Consider the following 20,966-nt stretch of genomic DNA (forward strand, 5'->3'; position numbering starts at 1 on the left):
TCAAGCATCATTGATTTGATAGGTTTTTAAATTAAATTTTTCAAAGTATTTTTTCCTTAATGCTTCTAGCAGTGCTTAGAACCAGGCCTTCCTTTGGACAAAACAGTAAAGTTTTCCTCTGACAACTGACTAATATGATCATGCATACATTTTCCTTCTGGTTTTTTTTTCACGTAGTGGTAATACTTGTCTTGTTTTCTTTTTCTTTTCAAAGATAAGCTTACTGTAAATTAGATGACTGACTTAGCTGAAGAATGGAAATGAATCCAGTGATATCAGTGTCAGCTGCTAGTAATGCTGGTGCTGAGCAATGTTTCACAGAAAAAAAACCTGCTCTGTAATAAACAATACACAAAATAGAATTGAACACCCACTTGTCTGCTGTATTGTTCTAAACAGTGTCAGACAGACTGGCTGCATCATTGCTAAAAGGTCTTGCATATTCTAATGCTTATCCATAATTATAGGTACACCCACCTCATGTGATTACATCTCAAAAATATGCTGAATTTTGTAACTGTACTTTTTTTAATGGAAATACAGCTTTGACTTTTCACATAAATTTACGTGACTTAAAGATGTTTTAGTGTCCTTACAAAAAATCCTTGCAAGAAAATCCTTCAAAGATTTTTTTTTTTTTTTTCTTTTTGGAAGGGATCCTTTTTGCAGTCCTTTAATTGAAGTTGCAATGTTAAGTAATTGCTTTCCAGGAGAAATTGATTGTGTTAAATATATGTATTTTGTGCCATTGTTACATTGTTGGATACTGTGAGAATTGTTCTTGGTTCTCGTGCACTTCTCTAAGAAACAAAATAGAAACAATGAGAGGTTTAAAAAAAGCCTTATCTTTAGGGAGGTTGTGTTGTTTGTTTTTTTTTCTTTATCATTTAAAATTTACATAGGCATTATTTTAAAAGTTAGTAAATACACACTGAGCAGAGTTCCTGAGAAGCATTTAATGTATAAATTGAATTTTTATAAGTTTGGGAATTTATCCTTTTATTACTTGGTTTTTATTCCTTTCAATTCTCTAGGTAGCTGCAGTAAGCACCATTGTAAACAGAGGAACACCACTGAAAGCTTTTGTTTTTAGAAACTACAACCACTTCCCTGGGGTTAAGTCTCACTATATTGGAGGCTGTCAGTATAAACTGTGGCAGGCCATTAGAGCATCATCTGCTGCACCAGGGTACTTCCAGGAATATGTTTTGGGCAATGATCTTCATCAGGTAAGCTGAAATCTTAGCCTCGAGTAAGTATTTTTCCAGGTACAATGCTGGAAAATCACAATCAATCAAATACCTTTGTAGCAGAAAGAAAATCTACGGCAGGTAGGAGCAAGAAAGAAAACTTCTTTCATGTATATAGCCTTTATAGAACCAGAGAATGGCACAGGCTTAAAAATTGTAGGCTTCCTAATATGAATTTAAGTTTTTTGTGCTGTTCCTTTCTTCTGTGCCTGAGAGGGAACTTTATATGAGTTGTAAATGGCCTTTGACTTCCTGCTTACATCTGGTATTTCATTGAGCGTTATTTCACTAGATGGATGGTATGGCTTTCCATTTAACAGTACTGCAAAGTGTGAAAATTTCAAGTTGCATGTTTCAGTGCTCTGCTTTATTAATGAATAATTTCTGTTTATGTTATGTTTTACTTCTTTCTACTGATAGCTTATTAAGTTCTACACTGATTCCAAGTTGAAAAGCAAAAAGAATAAGAGATGCTATGGCAGTAAGATTAAATTCAGAAGACAGCATCAAAAGAAATTCACTTGAGTGTGAGGTGATATATCCTATTAACAGTGAATGCTGTTTTATTGTATTACAGCTTCTTTTGGTGACCGTGAGTGGTAAAGAAAAAAGGAAATTAATTTTATGCAGTATATCTTTTTTAACCTTTGTTATTGTCATTCAGTACTTGTTGACTGTTTATTCTATAACTCCGAATTTGAAAGAATCCTTTTTATAGTATTTATTTAAAAGCAGTAGTGCTTATTTTGGAAAAGATATATTACGGATCTCTTGCAGAAAGGGCTGTGAAGGATGACTGAATCCAAGGCCTTTAGCAAAGACAGTATAGGATTGCAGTCTTTCTAAAGAAAAGATCTATTATATTTCCGTCATATTAGTTCACATGATGGCATTAGTCTTAATTAATAGAAAGCAACGACGTCATATTTGTGTGATGTGTACCATAACTAAGCATAAATGTACCTGGACACATCCAGAATTTCTTGTGGTATTTATTAAAATACTGTAGAATCTCATTAGCATTGTCATATGCATAAGTAATACTGAAGTTTAAAGACTAACAAATAATATGCTAAGAGTCAATAAACGGAAGCAATGATAGAAAGGCAAAACAGGTAGAATTTAATTTGAAAAACCAGTGTAGGAGGAAAGTGCAGAAACTTGTCTGTAACAGTCCCGTGAAGAAACTGAAAGCAAGTCTGTGCACGTTTTCTGCCTAGATTGAGCACTCCTGCTTTATCAATATTAGGAGAGGGTAAAAATACTTGAGGAAACTGTAGGCCATGGCTTGTAGACTCATAAAGCAGTATGTATGCAGCATAGTAGGACTTGAGGGTATCTAACATTTCATATAGATTTCTTTTTCCAGTGCTCAGTTTCTCTTTCTGTAACGTACGCAGTTGCAGTTGCTGAGGTTTCTGGAAAGCTTAATGAGTTTATTGTAGACCTTATCCATTTCTTTCAGTGTAAGATAACTTTTCAGTGTATAATGTATTTAACTCACTCGTATTAAATGAATTTATCTAATTTTAAACATTAATGGAGAGTTCTTATTGGCAATTTTGTGTGTGTGTGTGTTGCAAAAACATCAAATGTAATGATTGAAAATGGTGATTTCAAAAGGTAAGCTGTATTTTGAAATAGCATTTATAAGGAGCTGGCATAATTGCATTCAAATATATAAAAATTATGCAAGCTAAGGGGAAACGTTCTCATGAAGGGCAGGATAGCCTTACTACATCAACCAGATTGAGAGTACTTTTATTTTCTTCATACTCTGTTTTTCCTTTCTGTTTAGGGCCTTTTTGTGGTTTGTTTTTTTTTCTTTTTGTATGCCGTGTCTGGTTATCCCCAAAGTATTTTAATCAAATACCACCTGAAATAAGCAAATATTTTATTTTTCTGTAAAGCTAAAAGGGAGTGGCACATCAGACATTCTTTTTGAAATTTTGAAACATGGTCGTCTTCCACCTGTTCAAACAGAACTGGAAAGAGAGCTGGTTTGGTCTTTGGAGCTGCTCCAAGCTGTTCCTTAACTACTTGATCGGTCAGGGTTAAGCTATGCAAGGCACTTTTCTTCCTCTTCTCGCCATCCTACCCCCTCTTTCCTTGAACTGAGAGCACATCAAAGTCAGTCTGTGCATCCATATGAAGAATAGCTCTAAAGTATGATTTCAAACTCCTGCAAAGTACTAAACTGCCAGACTTTGGTGAAATATATTGAAGTGGATAAGTGGATAATAATACCACCTATATTCACTTTAAGTCCTATTTACCAGACTAGAGAACATAAAATTATGTATTAGAAATCAGAGTTATCAGGTCCAGTATTCTCAGATATATAAAGTAGGAATGACCTCTAGTTCATTTTCCTTACTTGGAGTTCTTTGGACAAAGTCCTTTCCTGTGATGGAATCAACATTGCCTCACAAACTCACAGTTCTTTCTTAAAGCACTCACACTTTCTTAAAGCAATCCAAGTGTATTTGGATTGCTAAAGAGCAAGAGATTAGGATATGGCTTGCTTAATTCTACAGAATTCCTAAGGCTGTAGATTTTGTATTCTCTGTATTGCAAGGAGTGCATCATAGTAAACAACGGAGAATGAAATATGTTTTCAGTATTAAAACAGTTTATTATAGTAGAAATAGATGCTAGATTTTCTAGTTATTCTTCCATATCATCTGAAAAATCTATATTCTTTCCAAGCATGATATGTTAATAGTCTTCAACTCTTTAAAATTTTTGGGGTTGTTGTCTCTTGTCTATCAAACCTTACTGATTTTTTTTTTTTCCAGATTATATTTTTCTTAACACGTGGGATGTGCTTGTTTTTTAATAGACAGCAGGCTAGCATGGTTCTATATGGCAAATGCTGCGTAACTATTTGCATGCACATTTGCATATCAGATTTAATTTGCATCAGTGCACATTCAAACTACCTTGAATTACCATGTTTTGATCCTGAGGGAAGAACCTCCTTGTCTTCAGCAAACTGTTAGGTGTGTGTTTTTGAATGTAATGGTACCTTGGTGGAAAATGTAAGATGATCAAGGAGTTTTATTTCTAGTAAGTATCCAAGATTGCAAACAATACATACGCATAAATATTTCTAAAAGGAATACAAAATTCAGTAGTGTTTCTGGTTAAAATAGCTTTGTTACTAGTATTTCAGCTTCAGGATTTTTTTTTCTCAATAGGTTAATATAATTCTTGTAAGTATTAGTAGATTTGGTCAAGCATCATAATTGTAGAAGTTCACTGTAACTGGCCAAGAACATTGACGTGATGTATCATATATGATGCCATCATAGTTTACATGGAAATACTTACTCTTTTCTATTTAAGAAAAGAATACTTTAAGCCTGCTAACAGATTGAACTGCTTTTGAACTACAGATGAAGCATGCCATTGTTAGGCAGTAGCCTAACCATGTTTATCTGTTTAATCAGTACCATGATTTTTTTTTAATTCATCAATATAGTATGCATTCTTTGTATGCCAAAAGATTCAGTATTGTAGTACAATGTAGGAAATATGGTGGTCTTCTGTGGATTTTTTTTTAGTGGATTGGAAACTTGTATTAATTTATCAACATAATCTTTTCTAGTTTAACCTATATATAATCTACTTCTGCATTGCTTGTGTTTCTACATGATTCAAAAAATAGAGAAGGCCAAAATGTGAAAATACTTGTAAAAAGCCTTGGAAAACTCAGAAAGGTAAATACAATGAGATTTATTTCTCAGCACTGTCATTTGGGACTCTAAAGGATTTTATATAGATGCCAGGCTTTGTATTGGCTTATCACTCAATTGTATGTTGAAATCTGAATGAAAGACACTGTCATTTGATTTGACTTCAAATGTGTGAAAATACTTACTTTTACAATGGATTTTTTTATAGTCAGTTTGCATATTCTCTTTTTATTTTATCTAGCCTTTGTTAAAATTGATGTCTTTCTCAGAGTGCATGAAAGAGTTGGATGAGAGCTGTGTGTAAGGTTGAGATCAGTTCTTAAAGATGTTCTGTGTAATGCTAGCTGTATATGCTGCAGTCATGCCTGAGCTGAACTGTGGCTGCTCACTTTAACACTCACATTTCCATCCATACACATATATTTATACACGCATGTGTATTTGTGTACACACAGTCATGCCCTTTCTCTGGGAACATTCCAGTCTCACTTCCTGTATTAGCCTCTATAAATGTTTGAGAGGATTGTAGTGTGTTAATTTATTAATAAGTTAATAAATTATTTCTATAACTCTTCTGATAGAACTGCTAAAAGATATTTCCAGGTGCCCGAATGCTTTGTTTTTATTTGTGCAGTTGATAACTTGATGCCAGGTTTGTTAAATTTCCATTAAAAAAAATAAGCAGTTAAAGTTAAAAAAAAAAAGAAAAGAAAACAAATAGCAATGTTTACATTCTGGTCAACCGTGCCATGCTATCTTGTTCCACTCTGTCAAGAAGGAAAAACAGCGCAGCTGTCGGTAGATGAGGGGAGGAGGATTAATATTCTTTGTGGTTCAAAAGAGGAAGACATTAGCATTCAAAGGGATTTAATCCCTGTAACATGCTTCTCCAGGAACCGTGCAAGTCGAGAGAGACCGAGTCGTGATGTCACAGCGTACAAGCTGTACTGCCACATATCAGCTTTTTGATATTAAAATCTATTTAAGAAGCACTGAGTTTCTCTTAAGCTCTCTCCAGGCCTCCTACAACCGGTGATTTTTTTTTTTACCCTACTTCTCACAGAGGGGTGTCTATTTTTTTTTTTAAATTGCTCTTCTGTAGTGTAAAAAGCATTTCTTTTTTAGCTGTTCAACAGTGTCACTTCAGTAGACAGTGCAGTATGCTGTGCAAATTGCCAATTAATTAATAGAGCAATTTGAGATTTAACAATCATTATGCACACTTCACTTACTCGATTTTACGGTAAAAACTAAACTTGATTAATTAGGGCATGGAGAGGATGGGAAGAAATTTAAGGCCTTCAAAAGTGATTCGCTTAATAGATCCTACCCTAATTGGTTTTACATGGTAGCTTTTAAAATTAGATTCAAGGGTACTTCCCAGGCTCTAAGAAGACACAGAATATAGGTCACATTGGAGTTCTTTTCATTCTTAGGATATGCCACGGTGATCAGCATGCACCAGAGCTTATAGAGACTGTGCTTTAATAGGTGTATCTTGTTCTCACAATGATAGAAACAAATATTTCTTTGTTTCTCTGTCTACTTGTTGCCATACACATTTTTGTACACTATGTGGATATGTGCAGTTCGTTTTCTCCTGTGGATTCTGTGGAGTTGGTTAGCAGCTCATAGGGTGAATGGCCAAAGGGCACTTTACCAGCCTTCATGAAAATGCTGTGTTTACTGCAGCAGTGTTACTTTGCAGAATAGGCTGCTTTTAGGATTCCCATCAGAGACTTGCTAAATGACTTCGTTTTGGAAGATTTGTTTAGTGAAAGGAAATAGAGGGTGTGTTTTGTTTAGGCATTTAATTTGGAAGCTTTATGATGTGTATCTACCATGATTCAGAGTGATTTGTTACTGTAAATGCAATATTTCAGTGTGCTTTTATGAAAAAGAAAAAAAAATCACTCCCAAAGGAGCTGTATTAGATTGCATTATTTTTATTTATATTTTTTCTTTACTTTCTCAATCCATGTGTCCTTACTAACACCATTTACCAGCAGTATTTGCTATAACTAAATCTTGTAAAATCAGAACAGACTGGTATAAAAAAAATAAAAATAAAAATGAAGAGCTGAGGCAGTGTAGTAGTGTGTCCAGTCAGTCTAGGTTGCTCCTCTAAAGTGCTGACGTCACTGGCCATTGTTTCTTAGGAGATCATAAAGCACTATTTTCTGTCAGTTATACCTGTAATTTTTATTTCAAGCTGTACATCTGTCTAAAAGTGACTTGGAAGGGACCATGTTTCCTTATGAAATAGCCTTGTGATGGTTGTGGAGGAAAGCCTAAGAGAGCACTGTTACTATTGATACAGTTACCTTGTTTATGATATATGGTGGTCTGATGCGTGTTGCAAGTAATCACTTCATGCTTTGTCATGTGCCATCCACTCTGATTTGCCTTCTGCATTGTAATTTAGTTTAGGAAACTGCCTTCTTTTTGTCATGGATGCAGGTCTTAGTACCACAATGGTGATACTTTTCACCATGCATAGAAAATGTGGATGAAGTTGATTGGTTAATACCAAGTACATTCACATTAGTTGAATGGGGTACAATGCCTAAGCCCTGTTTCCTGTGCTGAGCTTCTCTTTTTGTGCATGGATTAATCTATAGTGCTAATTTTGCAAATCCCAAGCAGGCTGGAGATCTCTTTGATTATTCTGTACGTTGCAGTTTTTCTCCTACTGAGTTGTGTTCAACTATGGCTTTACTAATAGTGTACCTTTTTATATATTTTTGTCTCATTTTTGAGAATTATTTCAGCTGGCATTTCCTTGGGGGGGGGGGAAAAGAAGAGAGCACAGATGAAAACAGTTTGCCTTGGGTCAAATCCAGTCCTCTGTCATCGTTGCCAGTTGCATTATAGACTGCAGTTCATAAACATGTAAAGCTGTCTTTACTTTTGCTACCGTTGTAGAAGGTTATTTTAAGAAGGATATTTCTTCATCTTTTGATGGCCAGAAGATTTCTGATTTTGTTTATTCGTAGCTGTTCATAGTGGATACGAGTTCTCTTTGTGCCTTAGAGAATTAAACTGTTCTCTAGTTTAATTAACTCTTCTTTTACTGGTATTTACACCCCTTCTCCTCATAATTGACAATACAAATACTAAGTTGTTTATATCAAAATGCTGATTCCTTCATGGCAATTACCTCCAATAATTAACTTGCTTTTTCTTTTTGTCCATTTTAAGATCAAATCCTATAGTTATGAACCTGTTTTGTTCAGTTCCAATGTAATAAAATCTAACATTTGCATCGCAAAGAGTGAAACTATTAAATAATACAAATAGTTTGAATAGTTTTGTTTAAAAAAAAAAAATTGATGGGCTAATTTCATTTGAATTCACAGTATGAAAAGTAAAACTCCTCTTTAGCACTGCATGTGCTTTACAAACATAAGAGGGAGAAAAGAAGTTGGGATGTGTGTTTGGGGCCAGTGTAGACTTAACAACAACCCAGCTTTTTTATTTACACTGCACGTGTTTGTTGTTGGGGAACCACGTTTTAAATTCCGTTGTTCATTGCTTAATTAACGTAATTAAATGTGGTACACAGTTTAGGCCTTTAATGGAATATCCAACTATATATTTCATTGCCCAATAATTCTTTCTAGCAAATCTTCATCAATACAATGTAAGTACATTTTCTTTGTCTGACATAAAAATTAATTCGGTAATGTCTTCGGAGCAGCTGGTCGTTTTCTGTGAATTAATGACCTGCTGGGATGAGTTAATAATTTAAGATAATCACCTAGCATTATACCTCTGCCAACTATTCATTCTAAGAAAATGTCAAGAGCAAACATGGCTAATGTAGAAGAAAATAATGAAAAATATATTATTAAATATTTAGCAATAGCAATTGGTAGCTCTCAGAAGCATTTAGCATAGATTTGTATGTATATAAGCAACGTAGAGTGGCACTGTTAATTTTTAGAAAAATAAGAACTGTGTGGGAGAACAGTTACACTGAAAATTAAACTTAGTAAACTTTCAATCTTTATTGGATACTTCCTGTATTTTATGTAATGTGTTCTTAATATATGGTGGTGTTTTTTCAGCTGATGTACTACAAGTACGAATGTAGCTTTTAAAATATTCTAATTTTTTACTAATCAAAGTCAGAAATTATGGAAATATTAGTATCAGTGTCATTTAACAATGCAAATACAAATGCATTTAATTATATTTTCTGCACAAGTACTTTCTAAAGAGTTTTTCTGTTAGCCCATTCAAATGGAATCAGTTTTCTACTCTAACCTGGAGCAGTTGTTTGTCACAGTTGCAGTATTTGTTTTTCTAGTTTAAAAAAAAAATAGCCTTTATGAAATGATGATGAGCAGAAGACATTTGAGGAATATTGAAGGAGCATCTGAATTTCATTCAGAATCTCATTCTGAAATTCTTCGAACTTTGGTGTACAGGAGAATGCATTCGTATTCTCACTCCTGCCTTCTACACTGAGAATGTTCACTGCTGCTCAGATGAACATACTGAGCTGATTTTGCAGAATAATTTCCAAAGCCTACTTTTTATTTAAGGAAACCAGGCTTAATGTTTTTGGAGTGTTTTAATTTTCAGGGCACTAATCTCTTACCGTAGTGTGGAAAGTCTTCAAGTCCTCACTTGAAACATTAAATTTGTTAAACACAGAATTTGAAAAGTACTTTTCAAAGTCTCTTCAGAATCTTAGCCTGTCTTGTCTTAGCCTGTGATAGCTTTGTACTAGCACTTCTTCCAGTCCTTCTGTATTTACAATGAAAAGTAAACAACAGAGCAAGTCTGTAGAAGTGAGCTAAAATGCAAAGCATGTCTGCATAAGCGGTGAGGTGAAATGGTTACTATGGAGCCTGCAAACTCAGCTTCCTAATGTCAGACTTGGCTTTCCTAAGTCATACCCTTCACCCAGTGCTAGATGATTTTCTTCACAAAGCTTAACATCACTTAAGTGAAACTTCAGGATGCTACATGCAGCAATTAGAAGGCACAACTTGAGACTGACAAAATTAAGAAATGCAGTGATAGCTTAGGGGTAAACAGTGTGTTCTGAACTTCATTTAAAAAGAAAAACAAAACTATCAATAGTAAAGTGTGATTCAGACTGCTTTTTTGTAACATCTTCAGTTGAAGAACTGTTTTAAAATTACTAGTTTAAATAGCTGAGTGGTGACTTTATGCATGTTCACCTTAATTATTTACATAAAAAAAGAATTCTCAGAAGGTTCCGTGCTTCCAGGCTCCTGAGTGGTCTGGAGCACTTCTTTTATTTGAGGTCTCTTTGTATTTTCCTTTGGATCATGAAGTAAACGGGGAACACTTGACAATATTTAAGCATGCCTGCCTTAATGCCCAGAACTGCATGAGCAAGGAATCTTCACCAAAGAGATTTCATTAGAGCATATACCTACAAAAAGTGCACTTCTGTTTTAAATAAATTGATCTGGTAGTCAAAGCACAAGGGAGCCTTCTCTGCTTTGTAACTTCAAAATACTTGGAGAAAATATTAACTACAGCTCTAGCATAGCTAACACTGGGCACTAAAAGTATGGTTATGCTTGCATTGAGGAGTTCTAAAAAAACCTGTTTTGGGAAGAGGAATGTTTAATTAAGTTCACTTGGGATTTACTTGATAAAATGTTAAGCAAAGTATAACAACTGTCTGTTTGCCACTTGGACAGCCTTTGGCAAAAGACTGAAAGCAATGTCCGAGTGCCTGACTTCAGTGCTTTGCTGTCACAACCAAGCTTGTTTATACATTTATTAAGCTCCATTTTAAAACTTGTTTGATTACCTCCATTACTTTTATCAGATTTTTTAAAATTTTTTTAATTTTTTAAGTTTTCTTCCCTACTGTTAACCTGCATGATGTAACTAGGGAAGTTACATACCCCTCTTCAGCACTTGCTTGCAGTAATGTTCCTACTCTAACACTCTGTGCTCAGTGTGCTGTCTGCAAATTAAGGTGACTGAAGTGTGACATGGTTTTGCAAGGTTTGGAGTATGAAGGAGTGTGTAAGAGTTGCCAGTGCACTGACTATAGCAGCCCAGGGAAGGGGTAACTTTGTATACTTGGGAAGTGGAAAAGTTTGCAGTTACACTGAGAACTAACTGAATGAGAGGAGATGGTGAAATGTAGTCAAGGACAATCTAAGAATGGGAGGACAAAGCAAATGAGTCATTGGTCTACTCTGGCTGGTTGCCTGGCACATAGTCAGACAATTGCATATTTTTGTGGATGTTGATCAGCAATTTTGTCATTTAAAGAGTTGCTGCAAGTCAGTCCTTCGGCTCATTTCCAAGGTATGTGCTGTGTGTGAAAAATGCATATTTGTGTTTTTGTTTTTTTTTTTAAGTACTCCAGACTATATTGGTGTAGTTCTGTATTTTGTAAGAAAGGCTTTTAAAAGTTTGTTTTACAGCTAAAATAATATGCATCATAACATGATTCATGTTCTGTTTCTTTAAAGAGTGTAGAACCTTAGGAAAGTGAAAGAGAATAAAGCCTCAGGAGGTTGTCTGGTCCAGCCTCCTGTTCAAAGCAGGATAAACTTCAAAGTTGGCTCAGGTTCCCAGGGCCTCACCAAGCTGAATTTTGAAAGCATCTAAGAACAGAGATTCTACAGCTTTCACTGTCTGCACTTTGTTCTGTGCTTTTTAAAAAGAGTCTAGCTAGAGATTCTCCCCCTTAGACAGAAGGCTGTGATTTGACTCCTCTTTGACTTTCTCTTTTTTCAGGCTAAATAAATCCAGTTCTGTGCATCATCTGCTATGTCGTTTTCTTCAGTTCCAAAACCATCTTAGTGGTTCTTTACTGTCCTCATCCCACTTCTTCAGTGTCTTGTTACTGAGTGTCTAAAACTGGACACAGCATTCCCAGTGTGACCTCATGAATACTGAATTGAAGGGAGTGATCACTTCACTTGACTTACTGATTATTATGCTTATAATGGAACTTTGGGGTCAGGCTTCTGAAGCTCATAGCGTAACTAAAACTATCACTTTATATCAACAAGATTTTTGCGTTGTTGTATGTGGCATAAAGAAACTGTTTGATTTACATTATTTGTCTTTGTATGAAGGCATTAGGAGAGCAGAATTGTGCTACCCAGTGTGGGTCCATTAAATCTATGCTCTTCAATTATTCATAGGTTGCTCCAAAAGTAACACCTCCTGTTTATCTCCATGGAAGCTACAGCAGATACAAATAGCACAATAACACTATCTGATAGAGCAAATTATCAGCTACACAACACACTTTCAACAGTCACCACTGTTAGCTGTGCATTTTTGCCACTAATGAACAAAAGCCTGTTTGCCATGCTTGTAAAAACCTGCACCAGGGGAAGTGCACCACTGTCACTGTCTCCACTGCTGAAATGTACCACCCGCTGCCTCACTGTGCTTGCATCCACTGTTTGTTCTCCATCAATATTCAGCAAGTGTTGATAAATGTCAATGTGTGCAATTTTTTTTCTACATAGGAATTCAATGACACACCTTTGCTTCATCTGCACTTCCATGTCAGACCCCATTCTGTCAGACTGCCCCTTTGCTGCCATCTGTCACACAGCAATAGCATGGAATAGAATATTGGTGGGAAGGTTGAACCTCTACTGCCAAACTGCCAACATCTGCCACTGACATCGTGGACCAGCATAATAAGATAGGAGGCATTGCTTTCAGAGCAGCCCTCATAAAATATGAGGTGCTTAGGGAACAAACCTCACGTGTCTCAGAAGGGACTTTTTGTGCAATTTTATACACATAGCGTATAGCTATATTAATTCTAGAAATTATATAAAAGGTATCTTAATGAATAATTACTGTCATTCCAGTAAACCTGAATTGAAAAGTGTTTAAATATGAAAATAGCTGCAGAAAGCTGTTGGTATTATTGTGGCACAGCTTTGGTGTGTGTATGCTGCGTGAAAAGATGTGTGGCCAGCTGTGTGAGGGAGGTGATTCTACCCCTCTGCTCTGCACTGATCAGGCATCACCTGGAGTACTGTGTCCTGATGTGGAGTCCTCAGCACAGGAGAGACTTGGACCATTGGAGCGTATCCAGAGGATGGCCACAAAATGATCGAGGGATGGAACATCTCTCCTATGAGGACAGACTGAGAGAGCTGGGGGCTGTTCAGCGTGGAGAAGAGAAAGGTCCAAGGAGACCTGGTGGATTCCTTTCTGTATCTGAAAGAGGATTATCAGAAAGGAGGGGACAGACTGCTTAGCCAGGGTCTGTGGTGTTAGGACAAGGGAAGTGGTTTCACTCTAAAATAGGGCGGAGATAAGGAAAAAGTTTTTTTCCGATATGGATAGTGAAGCACTGGAACCAGGTTTCCCAGTTATGTGGTTGATGCCCCGTCTCTGAAGACTTTCAAGGTGGGGCTGGATCAAGGCTGGGCAGCCTGATCTGGCTGTGGTGTCCCTGTTCACTGCTGGGGAGCTGGACTAGATGGCCTTTAAAGGTCCCTCCCAACTCTAAGGCTTCTATGATTCTGTGTTATTTTTCTTTGGTGTCTTATTTGTCAGTTTGATAAAAAATACAGTGGTATTTTGTTATTAACTATATTTTGATAACACTAAGCTTTCCCATGGTGGAAAAGAAATCATATTTCATTAAATTATATTTGCAAGATGAGTGGAAATTATTTGGTAAGCATTTTTTAATCTAGGTTATAAAGAAATAAGTAAGCACCATGAAGATAAGTATTAAGATTTCATATTAAGATTCATAGGGAATTGTATCAAGGACAAAGACATCTTTGTATTTTGTTTTCTGTGTGGAATTAAATTTATACGTAAGCAAGGATAATAGGCACTGAAAAGACTATTCATTTTAGCACTGTTTTGAGCAAAGTAGACAGTAGTCCAGAAGCAGTTCAAAGATCTTTTTGTAGGTTAAAATAGAAGCTTGATAAAAAAAATACCAACTCTTATCTCAGCAATCCCATTACTACTTGTCTAGCACAGCTGCAGTTAATAAAAGTTCCTGTAAAGTGTGCAGCAATTCCATAATGTTTTTCATTCTAAGCTCTGTTTGAATGTCATTGGTTTCTTTGTGATTCTTGTAATGTAATGGGCAGGTACAGGATATAGGTAGTTCAGAGAACTTTTGTATAGTGCTTATGCAAACATTCATCCATATTCTGTTTCTTCTATATTTTATATGGTTTTTTGAATGGTTATCAAAATCTTGGCCTCTACTATGATTAATTACTATTCTTAACTACAGAAATCTTGAAAACAAAGTCTCTCTTATGTTCATATATTCTATTGCTTGCATGTAGTATGCTTTTCTGAAGTTGGCTGTCTTAGAAGCCTAGAAGACAGAAGTACATACTGAAGTAGCAGGGATTACCAATTAAGTGAGCGAGTTCAATGCAGGGCCAGAACGATGATGAAGGGAGCATCTCAAATGAGGGGAAACAGAGAGCAGGGGCTGCTCAGCCTAGAGAAGAGAAGACTTGTGGGGAAGGGGTATCTTACCAATGTGAATAAATAAAGGTTTGGAGAGAATATAGAAGAGGGAATACCCTTAGAAAAGACGAGAAGTAACAACACAAATCAAAACACATTAAATTCCACCTGAATGGAAAAAAATTATGAGGGTGATCAAACACTGAAAGAGATTGCCCAGAAAGGTTTTGGAGTCTCCATGTGTGGAGATACTCAGAATCGAACTGGTTGTAGCCCTTGGCAGCACGCTTCAGCTGATCCTCTGCAAGGAAGGGGTTTGGACTACATGATCTCAGTCGGTCCTTCGTAGTCTGAACTATTCACTTACACCAGCAGAACTCACCAGAGATTCAAAGATGATCTGACAATGTTCATAAGCCCAGGAAACTTATCTATGTAGCTGCTGCAAAGCACAAACAGAGCACTTGCACGAAAGATGAAAATTATTATCTGTTTCATTGAGATGTTTTAATACAAAAACGCTATACCAGTTCAGTTTGTAATTGCAATTTTGTTTTATTGACATCATATATATTATTAACCTTTACATTCCTTTTTAATTTACAGGATGGAGGCTTGCTTCTAAATAATCCTTCTGCACTGGCAGTTCATGAGTGCAAGTGCCTTTGGCCAGATGTTCCACTGCAGTGTCTGGTGTCGCTGGGTACTGGCCGATACGAAAGTGCAGGGAAGACAAATGTCACATACACCAGTTTGAAAGCCAAACTCACAAACGTTATCAGCAGCGCAACTGACACAGAAGGTTAGTGTGTTAATTTGTCTTTGTTCTCTGGCTCTTTTCAGCTTTTTGATTATTCATAATTTCAATTCAGAGAACAATTTGCAACATTTTGTTTTTCCCTTTCTCTCTTTCTGACCCACTGGAACTTCTGCCTAAGTCATATAACCTATAGAAAGATCGTGTTTGTTTGACTTTATTGGTGTCAAAATCAAATGCAGACAAAAGGAGAGTTTTAAGTGATTGCTTTCAGGAAGCTGTTTTCACCCAGCAAGTGTTTGTAACAGGTTGTCCAGAGAGGTGGTGGGTGCCCTGTCCTTGGGGGGAACATTCAAGGTCAGGCTGGACTGGACTCTGTGCAACCTGACCTAACTGTGGGTGTCCCTGTTCATTGCAGGGGAGTTGGACTAAATGACCTTTGAGGGTCCCTTCCAACTCAAACGATTCTATGATTCTGTGATTCTAATTATAGCAAGAACACACACAGTAAAGCATGTCTCTTGTTAACTTACTACATGTAGTTAGTGTTTTAATACTAGTATTACAGATTTTCTGGAGATGAGAATATGAGTGCGTTTCTCAGTGTTATTTCCATGAGTCTTCATCACTGTGCCATTGCTGAGCTCTTTTAGCTTATGAGGTCTCAGTTGTTAGTAGGCGGCTGATGACATAAGTAAACTGCAAAAATGAGAATTCCACTAGTAATCCAGCAGGATTTGTACAAAGGCATATTGAGAGAGGGAGTGGTAAAAATGCAAAGAAGGAAATAAGAGATGAAAGCTGGAAGTAGTCGTGGAAACGGAAGTTTAAAGGAGATATAAGAGGAGAGATCTTAAAGGAGGGAGAAATGAGGTTATGGAAGGAAAAGAAAAGAAGAAGCAAAGAGAGGAACAAATAAATATATTACATAGCCAGTTTATTTCTGTACTGCTTAACTTTCAGAATTCAGGCATTTTACAATTAATGAAAATTTCAAAACCAAAACCTGTGTTCATAATACATAACAGTTGCAGTTTAAAGAAAGCTTCAAAACTACTTATTTTTTTTTACTGCAGACTTTGAGATAAGAGTTGAATATATAGCTCTGTTTTGATACTCTGTCTTGAGTATCCCGAGTGGGGATATGTAAGTTACATTACTACTGTTTGGAATGTGTTCTTTTTCATCAAGGAATGAACATACGTGTATCTGGATAGCTCACAAAGTCTTCTTGATTATCATGAATGCAGTTGTCGTAGAATAAAAGATGAAGCTTTTCAGCAAAAGCAGAGATAGGGGGTTGTTTGCAAAGTGAGTTTTATTTCTTTGTATAAGACAATAGTGGAAAAAAATGTACTTAGTAAAGCAGCACATATTTACACTTTCTGGGTCATGTCACTCCAGAGCACTTGTTGTTCAGATTGTAGGACTGTTTGCCTCTCGTGTAAATGTAACAGTTTCCTACATTTGTTTTCAATGCAGAAGTTCACACCATGCTGGATGCACTGTTACCCCCAGACACTTATTTCAGATTTAATCCTCTGATGAATGAAGACATACCTCTGGACGAAAGTCGGAAAGAGAAACTGAGTCAGCTGCAGACAGATGGAATTCGCTATTTAGAACGAAATGAAGAAAAACTGAGAAAAGCTGCAAAAATACTAACACAAGAAAAATCAACTTTACAGAAAATTCATGATTGGATAAAATTAAAGGCTGATATGTATGAAGGGTTTCCTTTTCTTTCCAAATTGTGAATACGTAATGCATGAAACTCTGTAAATGTAAATCTTATTTCAGAAAACTCATTCAGTACTCTAGAGGAACAGTGTTTATTGTGGGTGAACAACATCTTTGGAAGCTGTCCTTAGAACTCTAGTGCAAGGATGGCTGTTTTGTGCACACTTACCTTGATATCAAGTTTTACGGTGTTAATTATGATTTTTGAACTTTAGGGATCTTACTGTTGTTCTTATTCAATTTGTTGAAGTCGGTAAAACTGAAAATTATGAAAACGATGCATTTTTCAATGTATGTACCATATTTATAATTGGAGCAAGATTCGGTCAGCCACCAGGCTCATTGAAAATAAACGAATTAATGACAAATAAAATCTTCACTCACCTTAGGTAGGCAGCATACTTGTTAGGCTCTTATGTAGCCAGTGAATTTAATAGAAATGAAACCAAAAACAAAAAGAAACTTTGCTTGTGTTAATTGCACTTTTACATTTGAAAGATAACCTCTAAATTCTTTTTCTTTTCAGTGGTTTTTGTACATAACTATTCAGTAAGATGTTTGGATGACTATAAATGCCATATTAAATTATGAAGATTAACTGATATTTTTAAGACTTGCTGCCTTTTTTTTTTTTAATGACTTCAGATTGGTTTGTTCATTATTTGGAAATAATCCCAAGCCCTCCAACTTCATTTGAGCTGCTGTTCTTATCTGAAGGTAAAGGAAATAAAACTTTAAAAAGTTCACTAGTTATGCAAGTGAGAAGCTTGTTATAGAAGCTTCAGTTTTTGATGCCAAACTTCAGACGTCAAGAAAAATTTAGCAGTTGGTACTTGAAATAATAAATTATGCATTGCCTTTTATCTTTCAACTTTCATACGTACACTCTCTTGAAATTATGTGAAGTTTTATTTACAGCTTACTATGGTCTTACTACTCATTGCATTGCAACCTCTTGCTTATGTTAAGCGAGGTGGTGTGGTAAGCAGTGCCGATTCAGTATGTTAATGAAACATTTTCAACAACACTATTAGAAACACTGTAAGTGCAATGAAATGTGAGTTAGCTGCTGTCATCTGTTGGGCATCAATACAAGTCAAGCACTCTTCTCTGGGTGACTTTTTACATCTTAGTAGGCAGCTACATGGAACAGCTTACTGTGTAACATGTCCAATTTCACCAAAAGGCAACATTTGTCCATTTGCCTTTCAGGGGTTATAAACTGCCATTGCATTGTTTTCTAAACCTTGACACTGTTTTCTCACCTTGACAGTCACCTTCTCAACTTGTCTTCTTCAATCAAATGGTAGTAGATTCTTTTAAGAAGGGGACATGGAAGAGGACAACAGAGATCCTCAGGGGCTGCCACATAGCATTTTGTGACTGTGGGAAAGTATTTGATTTGGGCTGGTTTTTATTTTTCAATGTGTGAAAAAGTTTTACCTGTCTGAGTATTTTGTTTTTTCTTTACTCAAATACCCATTGTTTCCAGTGTTCCCTCAGTTCTCGGACTTGTTTGGTCAGTGAAGCTAGTCGGTGCCATTAGCACAAAACAACCTGAAGCCTTCAATTCTTTATTTAACGCTTCCCCATGCAAACAAATTCTAGGTGCATAAGGATTAAAGAAGTGTTTATTATTCAGCATGTGAGGAAGGAAAAAGAGGAGAAACGAAGAGAAAGAAAAGTTCTGAAGTTACACTGATTTAAAGATAAGAAGTGAAAGAATGTGTGTTTTTTATTGACCAGGGTTTGGTGTTTGTTTTTCTTCTTTTTTGTGTTGTTTGTGTGGTGGTGGTTCTGGTCATTCCTTTTTTACTGTGAACAAAAATAGTTCCTTGAATAGGGCAATAAAAAGTTTTATGATCTTGATACAACTGTGCTTTATACAACTTCCCTTCTGCATTCCAGTTTCTAAGAACTGACGGATAGAAAACAAGATCAAGTCTTTCCAATTCATGTAAATTTAAGCACATAGAAAGCAATGTTAACATTTATAGAATCATAAATGGCTTGGGTTGGAAGGATCCTCAATGATCATCAACCTCCAACCCCTATGCTGCATGCAGGGCCACCAGCCTCCCCATTTAAAACTAGACCAGGCTGCCCAGGGCCCCATCCAACTTGGCCTTGAACACATTATTTTGATCAAGATGCTTAGCTGTGTTGCCAGTATCCTGAATTATAACAGACAATGTGGGATGTTCTCTTAAAACAACATTAAATACAATTACTCTTCGGGAAAAAGGGCAAAGTCAAGCCTTTATCCATAAGGATTCTAAAGACTGTACTAGGAATTCATAAATTTCCTGTCATAGCTTTTTGGCATTGCCATTTATTTATGAAAGCACCAACAGAGAATAAGGTGATAAAATCTCCATTTAATTTTTACAAGAAGTAAACCTGTGTGAGGTGCTGGTGTTGGACACTCGGGTAAGTTTATGTGCTGATCAACTCTATTAATATGAAATAACTTTGCAGGTGGAATATCATTTCTGTTTTCTATAATGAAGGATTTTTTCTTCATTTGGAAGTACTCAGTACTCTGTTCTTTATACTAGAAGTTGATTAAAGAGTGTAAACTTGGAAAAGTACTAGTCTTTTGAATGGGAACAGAAGATTTCATATTAGCTTCACTTAAGCATTACATCATTTCTGCATCTTTAAGTGTTCACTACAAATCTGTTAAAAAAAAAATTTTTTATATAGAGCCTTGGCCTTTAAGCCTTTCATAAGAATGCATTAAACATATTCTAGGTTGATGAGAGCAGTTTGTCTGACTTCTGAGATCCCATATTTAAGAAATTACAATGTATTTGCTAAGGCATCAACCTTGCCTGCATGTTAGAAATGTCCTTTTCAAGGGGATATGCATAAATGTATTTAATCAGTGCTCAGGAGTGGAGGCAAAATGGTACCTGCCACTGTTTGCTGCTTCTTTGCAAAATCCCAGTGTCAGCCCACAAGCGAGGATATGTGATGTGTTTAGGATGAGGATATGACCTCATCCTAAACCTCTGCAGAGCTTGATGTTCACCTCTTGTGTGCAGTAAAGGAAGCTGGATTATGAGTTACATATTTGAGATGAAGGACAGGAGCATAAAGATATGTAATAGCAACATAACGTAAATCTCATCTGAAGAAATGGGTCACCCTTAGGACTAGACTAAAACAATCACAGCTCTTAAACTGATGAGGCCAAGGCTACATAGAAAGAGCAAGAAATGTCTGTTTAAAGCAGATTCATTCTGTGAAAGATTTCTTGTACAGTTTAAACCCATTGCTACTTTTTTCATATAGCTCTGCCTTATGGGGGCAGAAGGAATTATTTCAGATCTGGATTTGTGATTACACTTGGGAGCGTCGGTTCCTTTTCCTCTATTTGTTCTTGATGTAACTATATATATATTTTTTTTAAGTACACAAAAGATAGAGTTGAGCTACAGAGTAATTAATTCAGACTGTTCTAGGCCACTATGTGTATAAATTCACAGGATGTGTGTATCAAATCCTTTCAAACTACATTCTTTGATCCTTGGCACTGCAGTGTTGCAGTGTCTATCAGGCACTAATTAGGAGTTTGCACTCCTTTCTAAACCATTTTAAAAGGTGCAGGCATGAGAGATGCATCTGGCTGTAATTAGTTTTTAGTTTCTTACAGATATTAGCAGTTTCCAAGGATTCCTACTTATCCCGCTCCTGCATCACAGAGCACAACAGGAAGTTTACTGAGTCATTGGATGAGGAATCCCAAATGATACTCTAATAGATGAAAACGAAATAGGGAAAGCTGTAAAGGAATCAGATCTGGCTACATACGGAGAAGGAATTTTAAATTAAAGGGGTTAATAGGTAGGCAGCAGATGGTCTAGATGTGGATCACATACCAGCATATTTTAACCAAGCACGTGGATGGAATGAAGAACATGACAACAGGTGAATCCAGGAGGGGTCCTTAATTTTTTAAACAAGAGTAATTCAGTGCACATGAATATAAGGAGGAAATAGGTTAGAATGAAAGCAGTGCCTTTGAAGAACATCGGTGTCAGATCAACAGTGGAAGGAAGATTACTGTAATGCAGAAAATCAAGTTAA

General features: G+C 36.1%; 1 protein-coding gene across 3 annotated transcripts in view; it reads left to right on the top strand.

Annotated features, from left to right (window-relative positions):
* The window catches only part of PNPLA8 (patatin like phospholipase domain containing 8), a 36,722-nt gene extending 17,979 nt beyond the window's left edge, over positions 1-18,743 (top strand). For all 3 annotated transcript variants that reach the window (XM_031553313.1, XM_003201999.4, XM_019612640.2), the window contains 3 exons: positions 1,035-1,229; positions 14,984-15,179; positions 16,617-18,743. In XM_031553313.1, the coding sequence (XP_031409173.1) occupies positions 1,035-1,229; positions 14,984-15,179; positions 16,617-16,891 (666 nt within the window). In that variant the 3' untranslated portion in view covers positions 16,892-18,743. The remainder of the gene's footprint in view (positions 1-1,034; positions 1,230-14,983; positions 15,180-16,616) is intronic.
* Positions 18,744-20,966: the final 2,223 nt, after the last annotated feature.

Source organism: Meleagris gallopavo, chromosome 1 (genome assembly GCF_000146605.3).
Source record: "Meleagris gallopavo isolate NT-WF06-2002-E0010 breed Aviagen turkey brand Nicholas breeding stock chromosome 1, Turkey_5.1, whole genome shotgun sequence".
NCBI classification, from domain to species: domain Eukaryota; kingdom Metazoa; phylum Chordata; class Aves; order Galliformes; family Phasianidae; genus Meleagris; species Meleagris gallopavo.